The sequence below is a fragment of the Hipposideros armiger genome, unplaced genomic scaffold (assembly GCF_001890085.2).
Source record: "Hipposideros armiger isolate ML-2016 unplaced genomic scaffold, ASM189008v1 scaffold_302, whole genome shotgun sequence".
Taxonomy (NCBI): Eukaryota; Metazoa; Chordata; class Mammalia; order Chiroptera; family Hipposideridae; genus Hipposideros; species Hipposideros armiger.
Genome location: NW_017731652.1, coordinates 1,004,939 through 1,017,885, shown reverse-complemented (window position 1 = coordinate 1,017,885; position 12,947 = coordinate 1,004,939). Strand labels below are relative to the sequence as shown.

General features: G+C 41.2%; 1 protein-coding gene across 2 annotated transcripts in view; it reads left to right on the top strand.

Moving 5' to 3' along the window:
• TMEM202 (transmembrane protein 202) overlaps window positions 1–9,340 on the top strand; it is a 20,780-nt gene extending 11,440 nt beyond the window's left edge. Inside the window, exons 1-5 of one of the 2 annotated variants that reach the window (XM_019659618.1) lie at window positions 1,045–1,125; window positions 1,364–1,619; window positions 7,842–7,991; window positions 8,313–8,444; window positions 8,991–9,340. In XM_019659618.1, coding sequence (XP_019515163.1) covers window positions 1,045–1,125; window positions 1,364–1,619; window positions 7,842–7,991; window positions 8,313–8,444; window positions 8,991–9,262 — 891 coding nt within the window. In that variant the 3' untranslated portion in view covers window positions 9,263–9,340. Of the gene's footprint in view, window positions 1–1,044; window positions 1,126–1,363; window positions 1,620–7,841; window positions 7,992–8,312; window positions 8,445–8,990 lie in introns of those variants that run through there. The other variant, XR_002125933.1, reaches the window with a different exon arrangement.
• The last annotated feature ends 3,607 nt before the right edge of the window (window positions 9,341–12,947 follow it).

The window sequence follows — 12,947 nt, the reverse complement described above, 5'->3', positions numbered from 1 at the left end:
TGCTGTGGAACAGGATGGCATCTGTTCAGCATCTTAGATTGATTTTGAGACCTTGTAGGGACAGGAGTTAGGACCAACTGTAAGAGAGCTGTTTGAAAAGGAGGCTTTGAGATACTCTGCACAAGTTGTGCTGGCTGTGGAAGCAGGGAAGGCCAGTTTTACTTCCGCACAGAGCCCGACACTGCTGCAGTGTCTTGAATGGTAGCTTTCAGTGCATTGGCTAGTAGCCCCTGGGCTAGGGATACTGGCTTTTCACAGTGGACAGAGATGGTTGGCACCCTTAAATGGCTTCATGAGCAGAGGGCATTAAAGAAAACGAACCAGAAAAGGGTGGATGTTGCATGAAGGACTATGGCTGACAGATGTGTTCATGAGCCTATTGAGATATACCTGGGACTTTCCACCTACAGCTGGGGCAAGAGCATGAATTCGGCTACTGATGTGTGTGTGTGTGTGTGTACACATATCAGTAATCAAGATTACATATAATTTTTAAAACTTTTTAAAATTAAATTTATTGCAGTGACAACGGTTAGTAAAGTTCCATAGGTTTCAGGTGTACAATTCTGTAATACATCATCTATATATCACATTGTGTGCTCACCACCCAGAGTCAGTTCTCTTTCCATCACCATATATTTGATCTCCTTTTCCCTCTTCTAACATCCATATATAACATTAACTATAACCACAAAACTAGTGAGTCCTGGAGACATATGAGTTACGCTTTTTTATTTGCTGTTAAGGAACTGTGTCTTATTCATCTTTATGTCCCAAGACCTAACACAAAGCCTGACACAAAATACTTGTGGATTTATTTAATAAAGGAGTTGGGAGGAGTCAGAAGGAGGAGGGTGGGGAGCCTTGCACACACAGGCACACACTTAAAATGTAATGATTTCTTCCTGATCTGACCAGACCTGGAATATGAAACAGGAATGGGCTCAGTTGCCTTGGGTTCTGGCCCGTTTGGATTCTGCCAGCATGTGTGAAGAGGCGCTGAGACAAATTCCGTGGCAGTTAGAAAGTGAACTGGCTGCCAAGATGGAGAGGAGGGACCAACTAGTCTTGACCTTCTACAGTCCTGAGGTTCCCAAACTTAAGGGGAACCGGAAATACCAAAGGGTGAGGAGGTACCTAATTACAGGTCAGATGGGAGGAAGAGGACTTAAGTGAAAGGCAGGCCCAGACAGAGTGTTGTAAGGATAGAGAAAAGATCACCCTTTTGTGTTTTGTAGAAGGGGTCAGAATAGATATCTACAAATCAAAGACACATGGGGACACTCAAGGTAGATAAGAGTAGACAACCCTTGGGATCAAGGGTTATGATTTTGGGTAGGCAATATCTCCCTCATCCTTGTAGCCTACCCTCCCCACCAACAAACATCCGAGTGCCTCGATGCCACCCCAGAGGCGGCAGCAGCATGTGGACCAGACACACACCTACATCCGAATGTTCAGTGGCAGCCTGTGTGGTTTTAGCCTCCTAATGCTGATCTGCGTGTCCCCACTGAACTGGGTGCAATTCCTGGTGATCAAGAATGGCCTTGAACTCTACGCAGGACTCTGGATCTCATGCAGCCATGAACTGTGCTGGAGCCACACACCCAAGCCACCCTGTGAGTGCCACTAAAACGTCACAGGCCCCACAGTTCCAGAGCTTTCTGCCACACTGGCCTTCATCTTTCTTCCTCCACGATCTCTTGGCCCTCATGTCTCCCAGTCCAGGATGGATCTCGGCCAGACTGTAAATATAGCCATTCTTTTCTTTGGTGTCCTCGGTGTTCCCTTTCTCCCTCTTACTCCAGGTTGTTTGCTTTCCCAAATTGTGAGTTGATGCTCTCTGGGAAGAACTCTTTTGTTATTTACAAGCTGTTACTGTGAAGCAATGTGATTGGTATTCTAATGCAGAAATAGAAAAGAAGTGATTGATCATAGCTGGGAGATAATGCAAAGGTCTCAACCTCCATCAGATTTAACTTTCAAGGTCAATTTGTTGGTCTGCTAACAGTAGAAGAGGACTTAAATGCATGTCAGATATGTAGTTTAACAAATGTCAGCTATTTAGAGTAAGTTATTAAAGTCAAATGTCATGTGAATTTAAGTAAACTGATAATGCAATGCAAAATATTTAAAAATAAGCTTCTAGGCTAGACGATACCATATGCATGAGTTTTTCAATCAGGACTGACTTAGAGGAAAGACATACCTACATGAAACACTTCCCCTCTCATCTACAAGAGATACATTTACACAAAGAAACAGGTACTGTGAAAGAAAACAACATGAGTAAAGCGTTTATTTCTCCTTCTCAGAGAAGGAGGGGCCCCAGATGCTGGAGAAGGGGGAGGAGGGAACACCTAGACCCAACCCTGAGGTGGATCATCAGTTATTTGGCCATGGGCTGGGCATTTGGAACTAAGGGGCAGGATCGTACAGCAAGATCTTGGGTAGAAACTAAAATCAAAGGCAGGCAGACAAGTCAACTGCATCTTCAACTAAAAAGAAAAACTGGAAAAAATATTTGCAACAAATAGGAAACATGAAAGGTTAATGGCCTTGGTATATAAAAAGGTATACAAACTATTAGAAAAAGATAAATACCCAAATAAATTCTTTGTAAACAGACAGTTCACAAAACAGAAATGACAAATGTCTAGTGAATATAGGAAAAACAATTTTAACCTCAATCAGCCATTAAAGAAAGACAAATTAAATGACAATGAGGTAGAATTTTTCAATGATGACAATAACAGAGATTTTTAAATGGTAATATACAATGCTGCACCCTTTCATCCATACTGGGGACCATGTATATAGGTATAAGCCAAGCAATATGATTAAGTGTATCCAGAGATTTACACTCACTAATTCCATTTCTAGAGAAATGGAGTAAAAGACATAGGCATCAAGTTAAGCTGCAATTATATTTATGTAAACTCTATTCCTGGGCTCAGGACTTGAGATTGTTATTTAAATCTTTGAGTCAGAATCTTGAAATTTTGTCACTTAAAGCAGCAAATAGTTTATTTTTTTGGAGCCCTGAATTCACCTATGAGGCCAACTGTTAATGGTTTAGAGAAAGCCCACTATGTGAGTCCCCTACATACACAAATATAAGGTAAGTACCCACCCAATTGCCAATATTAACTGGTCCTTCTAGGTCCAGTAATTAGTCTGTAATACAGATCTCATAAGGAATTCCCAAAATGGAATCAGTAAGTACAGGATTTATCAGCTTGTGACAATAATATGTTATTATTGCCCAAATTCAAGAACTTTAAACTTTTATCTACTGGATTGCAAGAATTTAGGCCTTGCTCGTATACTATGCCCCAGTCATTTCTGAGAGTTTCACAGGAGCTATTTCAGGTGGGCTCAAGAATGTGTGTGCTCAGGCTCTCCAGTCCTGGACCCACTCCAGACCGCTGTGCCCCTGCCTCTGACTTCACCTCGTTCTAGATGACCAGTAGCCTCTCTGCTGGAGCTGTTGATGATGGTTCAAAGAAGGAGTAGAGGACACAAACCTTCTCTTTTATTACTAGGTCTCAAGTGTGGAGTGGTCTCTTCTGTTAATTCCCTCATAGCATAGGTGAGATCAGAATGTCATGTAAAGGAATGTGTTCCCACGGAGAGTAACTTGATCTGTTTTGCAGAGGGTAGGGAAGAAAGGGTAGGTCTTTTATTTGAGACACGGGGCACTCCAGAGCCAGGGCCCCTGGAACCACCACACATTAAACATCACCAAGTTGTGGGAAGTGCTTTATTCTGACACTCCAACTGGGTCATCAGGGAACCCAATTACTAAGCAGATTTCACTGCCTCCTCACCAGGGTGCCATATCTCCATCCCAGATCTTTTCCATTCCCAAGCCACCTCCTGTGTGCCCTCCCCTGAGTGTGGGGAAATGTTGCCTTGGCCTTGTGTGCCCAGAATGAAGGCACAATGGCAACAACGTGGAGGTTTAGATTTGGCTGAATAAGTGGGCTATCGTATTTTGCCATGTGTAATGCTCTCCTGTGTATAATGTGCACCCACGTTTTTGGCCCAAACTTTCAGGGGAAAAAATCTTTCATTTTAATTTTTTTATTCAAAATTTTATTTGTTTACATTTAGGTTCTTGTTTTTTTTGTATCATACAGGAATTTTAGCATTTATTTTTTAACATATTATGGTACAAGACATTTTATTTAACAAATAATTACAAAATACAGGAACTGATACAAGGTACAAGAATATTTATGTTCCGCTAACAAATTTACAATACTTACACATCATAGAAGGCCAAGAATGCTTCGTTGTTGCAAGTTCGTTGTAAGTTCAACAAAACTGATTATCGTATTCCAGGGTATGATTTTGCATACGGATATCGTTATTGATTTCTAGAGTTGTACTTTTAACATATAAGCATAAATAAAAGAATTAAAAACATTCATATAGATATAGAATTAGTACTACCCATATGTAATGTGCATCCTTATTTTTCCCTCACAGATTTGGCCAAAAAAGTGCACATAATATGGCAAAATACAGTAATTCCCCAGCTTGTCTCCAAGCAGTACTATCTTCATCCTCAAAATCAATCTGCACACCCCACGCCCACCTACTCAGTCTAGCTCCTTCACAGTTAAAAAGAGCTAGATCCTTTTGGAGCACTGCCTCCCTAGCCTGATTGTGATTTCTACTGAGGGACATAGGGTGCGTTGAGGGAGTCCCACCACCACATCTCTTTGGAGCAGCTGAGTACCAGGTGCTGGCTTCTCTCCTCTCATGGCTTCTTTCTTCTCATGTCATCTCGGCTTCTCCACTGCTTCCTTCCAGGGCACTGACAGCTAGAATAGAGAAGAGCATCTACTGTGAACTGAGCCTATTTGTTCACAAGGGCGGATGGCTTACAGCCCCAACCCCTCACTTTCCAAAACCTCCCAGGCAAAGTTTTACTTTCATGGCAGTAGGAGCTCATGCCCATCAGTGACAAACGGCCAAATTGTGAGAGTTCTCAACTCGCTGGGAAGCACTATTGCCTTCTGGTTGGGTAGTGTCCCTTCCAGGCTTGGTAGCTTTCACCTCCTACCTGATGACTCTGAAGTGCAGAAACACTGAATGCAATGATCCTGAGAATGCCAGCAAGGATCTTGCCACATTTTTCAAATGATTTTACTTCTTCCTCTTCCCATTGAAACTGACGTCCCCTCTCTTCCCAGGGTGTTTGTTAGCTTCATCGCCTTTCAGAAAACTAGGAGACTTGCCTTGCTATTCCTGCAACTGAAGTCCTCACCACAGCATATCATTAAGGAAAGCTTCAGAAATATTTGGATACAGATGACCCACACAGATGTTCCTTGTATCTAGGGTACTTCTCTCTCCCTGGACCAAGGCTTTTTACTGCCATGTGCAAGTAGAGTCTTTGGTAACTTAGGTCCTAAAATTTTTGAAACTTTGATGGGTAAGCTGCTGTGAACACTGTCATTTAAAAGCTTATTTCAGGTTTTTTGTCTTACAGAAGATAGAGGTTTGAATTCAGCTTTGGGAACTTTGTTTTGTTAAGTGAATTTTTTAAAACTATGAAGGTAACCAAATGCAGCTGTTTTACTCTGACGCTAAGTGTTTAGTTTAGCATTCGTTGTGTATGGTTATGACCAGTAGACGCGATTCCTTTGAGAAGTTAAACTGTTCCATGCATGAATGTTTAGCTGCTTATTTGGAGTTGTGGGCAATCTTGTTTATGTAGTTTTCAGGAGACGAGGAGTTAAGACAGAAAAGATAGTACGAAGAACACGAAGGCACAGTCTCCCCCTCAGGGTAGAAGAAAGATTGGACTGTAACATACATGAGCCAGGACTTGGACTGACTATCTTAGACAGTGCACTTTTGTGTTTTAAATATCAGAACTAGCATCAGCTAAAGAGTAAACTTATTTGTAAAGATTCAGAAGTATCTCATAGACTCCCAGAGGCAGTAAGTTTGCTGGACCTTCAAGGATTCCAGAGGAGGCTGGGATCAAGCCCACCAGTCACTCGGTGTCTCTAGATTTGTTTTGTCACTCATTTTTGTTTCAGCTTTGTTTTATCTCTACAGCTCAGTTTTTCCTGCTTATTAGTGTGTAAGTGCCCAAAAAGTGATATCCCAGTCTAGCATTATATCTTCTTGGTTCAAGCAAGCAAAAGAGGACATTAACATTAATTAGTTCCAAATCCAAATTTTCAACCTTAGAACCAAATTGGTCCAGCATGGGTCAGATCCCCTTCCTTGGTCCAATCAGCTATAGTCCAGGGCTATAGACAAGGGCTGCTAGGGCCTGTGGGGGACTGTGGGCTAAGATGCCTATCACACTGAGCTTTCTACAGCTCAGCCTGGGCTGGTGGGTCTCACTAGCTACATATACTGCTAATTCTGAATGACCCAGTTTTCATAAAATGTGCTGCTCTTGGGTTATTATGTTTCAGTGTGGCTAACTTGCAGAGCAACTCACCTCTGTGACTATGGGTGTGGTTTCATGGACATTGCTGTTATTGATGGTGTTAATAACTGGTAAACTCTAGAGAACAAAATAAAACTTCAGAGGCAGATCTTCAACTGGGATAACATTGGTACATAATTTTGTCTCTCTGTATTCCTTGGAAGCTGGATTGGGATTCTTGGGTACACAAGTGCTTCGAGAACTTTCAGTGGTGGGGATGAGCTGGCCCCGGCTACAATGAGACAGGAAAGAAGCTAGACAAGGAGGCACCTTTTCAAGGATGTTGAAGAAATTGCTGAGTTTGTGGTAGCTCAGAAAAGCCATATCAACTTGCAATTATAAGTTAGCCTCCCTATTTCTTAAAACATTGCTGGGAAATCAAGAAGGATTTGTTCCATGTTAGGGATGTGGTAGCAAAAAGTAAGGTTTAGCATGGCTCCTCTTCTCTCTTACCAACATCCAGACCCAAAGAGAGCAGAGATCGGGGAGGAAGGAGTTTATGGCACCTGCGTAAGGGCTTTGGAGCAAAGGAATTTTAGCAGACCTCTCCTTGAACAACTGTGAGATAGGACATTGAGGGAATTTCAGGGGAAAAAAGGGAGATGCTTTTGAGGTGTTAAACCTCTGCAATCCAGTAAATTGAGGACTTGAAATCATTACAGTATAGGAGTTAAAGTAAATGTGAGTTCATTTTGTAGTCACAGGCTGACAAGGCTTACACATGCCAGATACATTTGAAAAAGACAAAAACAGAAACTTCAAGTCCAGCAATGGTTTAATCATGAAGCAAAGTATGTCAACATACTATTTTATATCCATTAAAAATGATGTTTACAGTATGTGATCTGGGAAACATCTTACCATATAATCTTAAGAAAAAAAATCACGTGATATTGAGTATCATATCTACTATGTACAGAAGGAAAATTATAGAAAGAAATAAAATGTTAACGGTTGCCTCTGGGTAGTGGGATTGTGGTAGATTTTCTTCTTGCTTCTTGGTACTTTTGTAGTCTTTCCAATGCTTACATTGAACATGTATTACTTATTAAAATTAGAATTGGGAACAAGAAAAAATTTGAATCTGTGTGGTGATGTTAGAGTCATACCTCTTACAAGCTACTTTACATCTACATCAATATGTTAACGTACCCAGAACTATTTGTATATTATCTTTGGTTTTACAGTAAAGGCTTTGCCTTCATGGTACAGAAATCTCAGGTATCAGTGACGATCCTTATTTGTGCCCTGGATACAACATAACAATTTCAGCTTCATCCTCCTTAGTCTTCACTCCCTTCTCGGAGACTCTATCTGGTTTACTTGAGAGAGGTTCCCCACTGGACTAACCAAGCCTTTCCTTTCTCCTTCTCCTTGGCAGATTATCTCCAATATTCCAGGGCCTTGCACATCCTCTCTGTCTTCACCGTACTCATCAGCCTCGGCTGGCTCTTCAGTTCTTGCCTCCCTAGAAGAGGAAGCGTGACCACCAACTTGGATCTGAAGGTCTCCATACTGAGCTTCATCTCAGGTACAAACATGGACTGGCAGGGTGATGCCTGGGTAAATTTGACAAGGGAACATAGTATCTCTGTGGGGCTTTCATCCTATTTTTTTGGTCCCTTTTCTCTTCTTTAGTATCACATCAAGTTGCCAGTTACCTGCCTTGTTTATTATTTAAAACTCACTTCAGGTGACTTAGTGCAGGGGAGAGGTAAAAACCCCTTTCTCCCTTCTTGGTCAACCCCCACAAGTTGATCCTGCCATACATAAGCAGAAGAAGACTTGGGGGTAGGAGTCAAAGCAGACTGAACACACTGATGGGTTGTGACATCTTTTCTTCTGGTCCTAGCCATCTGCTTGCTCCTCTGCCTCATCCTATTTCTGGCACAGGTTCACTGGCATACCAGGGATGCCATGGAGTCAGCTCTCCTGTGGGCCTATCATATTAACTGGTGGAGTGACTTCTTATACATGTTATCTGGTGAGTCAGTCCCCTGCCTTATGCTAGAAGGATGGAAGGGGAAATCACTTCTTGAAAGGGAAGTAGAATCTAGGAGAAATAGAAACACTGCCTGTTCCTATGTAGAACATTTATATGTCAAGAGGAAGCATGGGCCCGTTCGATTCCTGGCCCTTGCTGAGCTGCCGCTGAGCTTCCAACAGGTGACAGGATGGCTCAGCTAAAAAAAAACCCAAAAACAAAAAAGAGAAAGTATGGTATGACACTGTCAACCTGGAATTAGTAATCTGTTCTACTACTAACTGAGCCACAGACAGTTTGAGTGACTTGCCTAAGACTACACAGGAAGTAGTGGAGCTATGATTTGAATCCAGAAACCATGTGTGAAATACTATTATATAATGGAATGGGAGCACAGAAGGGTGAAGTAACTCTGCTGGGGGAGAGGAGGATTGGCTTCACTGAAAAGAGGCATTTTGAACTGAGTATTTAAAGGATGAGTAAGAATTTTAAAAGCCAAAGACCATTGTCTATTGAAACTTACCTGAAATTCCTCTCTTTCCCTAGGGATCATCTCCTTTGTCAACTACATAACTTTCAGATCTCCTACCATTGATCAAAATGTCACTGTGATTCCCATAGAGCGATCAAGGCTAGGGATTGGTCCAGTGACTACAGTATCACCTGCTGAAGATGAAGGGTCAAGGTCTGAAATGGAATCCACAAGTGGCGGAGAGGACAATCTACCAAATGCAGACCTACCAGGTGCAAACCCACTAAATGCAGACCTGCCAGATGCAGAACTACCAGATGCAGAACTACCAAATGCAGAAATGTGATGGTGATAGGAAAACTCAACCATTGCTTGTCTTAAAAATAGGGGAGAAGCTAACTGAGTTGGGAATGATTGTGCAGATTCTAAAACACCTCTCCTAATATCATGTCAATATTACTGAAGGAGATAGCATTAAAGCTGATGAAATGTCCTTTGTGTGTGTTGGATCCAAAATATGTATGATAGTCATAAAAAAAGTAATGAAAACTCAGTGAAGAAAAAAATTCTATAAGAAAACATCAATATTTAGGGTCATGAATGAAAGAAACTAACAATAGATGTGGCATATGGATCAGAGATCTCTTTGGGCAACAGGGATCTCATGGTCTGTGGAGAAAAATGCTACCTAATTCTGTATGAAATTTCCTTTGTTACCTGTAGATGAAAGGTACTTGGACAATATTGCTGAATCTCAATTGAAGATCACTACCATAAATGGAATGAACACCAATGGAGATAATACCTATCACCCAAAGGTGCTGAGAGATCCTGAGGACTCCATGAGGTCCTATGAGGGTAATTTGAAAACCGTACAGCCTATTATGTAACCCACTGCTTCTCCCTTTGCTGGGAGATACCTTTACCAGACATCCACAAACTCTCTGAAATTCTGTACAAAGCTTGTATTTGCACTTTTCTGTGCAGAGGGCCATAGCCTCCGTCAGATTCTTGACAAGCTGTGACTCTTGATTCCTTAGGCATCACTTATGTTTTACTGAGTCAAATGAGGCTAAAGGGCTTTCTTCAGCCTAACTACATATGTGGACCAAGTTGAAAGATTTTTCCATGTTTTATATACCCTGTAAGACTAAGTGAATGGGGGCAGGGGGAGGGTTCCGGCAATCTCATAGATCTTTGGATGGCTAAAGATTCCTTTCAAACCCAGACCATACTCCATGCAGAAGGTCCCTGATGTTTATTTTCTCCTTTACTCCTCTAGTAGCTGCCACTACTACTATATATTGGTTGAGGTCCATTCTTCTCCCCCTCACACCTGGCAATGAGATGGACTACAGTGCCCAGCTTCAGCCCTTGCTGTTCTTAAAGTTTAGTCACTGATGACCTTTGTAGAAAACAAACAAAACAGACATGGAGCAATTATGTAGTTCTTATAATCCCGGTCCCTGATTAGAAATTCCAAACATTTCCAGATGGTCACTGGAAGCCCAATAGATGGATACTTCTGCTTTTATTCCTGAGGGGGGAGGTTAGCAGCACAAGCATGTGTGCACCCATTCACAGGGACACACGTATATGCATGCATCTCATTTTGGCTCTGCTGTAGAAAACCCTCTTCCCCATGTTGGGTCCTCATCGTAGCAGGTGATCTTAGTTAGGACAGAATGACTGCTGCCTCCTTACTCCACGTGGCCTCATTTCAGAGGCTCTTCAGGCTGCTCCTGGGCCTTTGTCTGGTTGTAAGAATAGACATGTAGTCAGGTCTAACTTTCTCTCCTCTTGTCACAATTCACACACAAAGTATACCCCACATACTGACTAATTAAGGACTCACTGGGTTCACAAACTTTATTTATAATTCAGTTTGAATATTTTGATTCTATGACTAATTTGACAGGGAGCTCAATACTGATGACTCTTCAGGGAATGGAAGTTTTAAGTGAGCTGAAAAGGAAGCAGGTCTAAGTGAGAGTGGAAGACGCTAGATAATGAGAAAGCAATGGTAAAGACCCTGGCTATTAGGGGAGAACAGGCAGTAATTATAACTAAGCTTTCTACTTTGCTAGCAGAGAATGATCTTACAAGCAGAGACAACCTTTCATTGCTCCTTTGTAAACCGAATGCTGTCTCCATTTTCTTCTTTCTCTCTTTCTTTGCTCATAGAGAATTCCTTAAAAAGCTGAAATGGGTTTCCAATGAGATAGTCCAGTAAATGACCTTTTAATAACATTCCCTGTGCCCCCAATACAGTGCATGATAGATGAAGTGGAGGAGAGGGGGTGAGTATTATATTAATCCATGTCAAAACAAGACAAGCATTTTCATTGACCAGAAAAACAACCAAAATAACAAAAATTTTAAAAGGCTGTGATTCAAGGTAAGCCATAAATTTAATGGGCTTTAAGTGGAAAGGCAAGTGGAGGTGAACAGAAGATAGCTCCTCTGGAATGGAAAGGACTAACAGTGCTTCTCAAGACATAGAGTAGACCCAGCTTCACACATCTAGTTCAAACTAGGGACTTACAAAAAGAAATGGAACAAAAACTACTGCCAAGCACTGACTGGGGCTGTAGCTTATTTGGAGCTACAGACCCAAAGGAGACAAATACAACCTTGTTTAACCAAGCAGCCCATTGATTCATTAACTGGGTTTGTGACAGCATATGCTGTCTCTGACAGCAAAACTCAATGGGAAATCTAAAATGCCATATTATGAGACCTGACCCTGGACGGGGGCCTTTGGCCAAAGAAAGGAAACCCCAAAGAGGGAGAGAAAGAAACAAAAAAGGCAACCAAAAAAAATTCTGGGTGCCGGCCGAGTGGCGCGTTGGTTAAGAGCTGGCATGGGACTCCAGCTCTGAGCAGCAGGATCACAGTTGGGATCACACATGAGGGCCAGTGATGCTGTGCCCTCTATGGCTAAGAAGGTGAACAATAAATAGCTCAACGTGGAGCTGGGCTGCTGTGAGTCGCCAGCGACGGCATAGGCTGCAGCCTCTGCTGCAGTGGGCTGCTGTGCTACCATGAGTGGCTGGCAGCTAGCATGAGTGGCCAGCAACCGACTGCCTCGCCCGGGAAGAGCGCAATAATAATACCAACATGGGCCAATGAAGCGACGGCCTCCCCAACTAGACTGAAGAACAAAAGGACAGCAACTTGTCTGTTCACCTTCCCGATACCCCAACGCTATTCCCCTCCCCCAATTCCCCAATAAAATCTTAAAAAAAAAAAAAGAATTCTGTACCTGCAAATAGGAATTCAAAACATGTTAAAACAAAATGCTCATGAAGAAACTCAAAGTTAACAATCAGAAAATAAATTTATTTCTGAATATCTGGGCTATAGTATGATAAAGGCTTTAAATATTCTTAGGATGCACAAAGAGATATATGATGGAATCATAGATTACAAAACAACCCCAAAATTATAAAACAAAAACAGAAATAAGACAAGAAAATGTTTGAATGAAAAAGAACCAATTAGAAATCATGGAAATAAAAAAATATAACAATTGTCCTAGGGGATATAGTCAACAATATATTAATAATTGTGTATGGTGTCAGATCAGTACCAGACTTATCGGGGTGATCATTTCATAACTTATATAAATGTCTAATCACTATGCTATATACCTGAAACTAATATAATATTGTATGTCAACTATTATTGAAAAATATGAAAATTATTTTAAAAAATAAAAAATACAATAGAGAGGATAAAATCTAGATAGTACACTCAACACAAAGAGAAAATATTTTGTTTTCAGATATACCTAGAATATTTGCAAAAATTGACCAAATATTATGTCTGTTAAGAAAGTTTCAATAAACTCAAAAAGTTTCATAAAGGCTCTCAATCAGCCTGTTTTTCTTGACCACAATGAAATTAAATTAGAATTCAACAAAAAGAGAGTAATTTTTAACACTTCTTTATATTTTTGACAACTAAAAAGTGCTCTGTAAAATTCATAGGTAAAAAGGAAATCACAATGGAAATGACCAAATATTTGG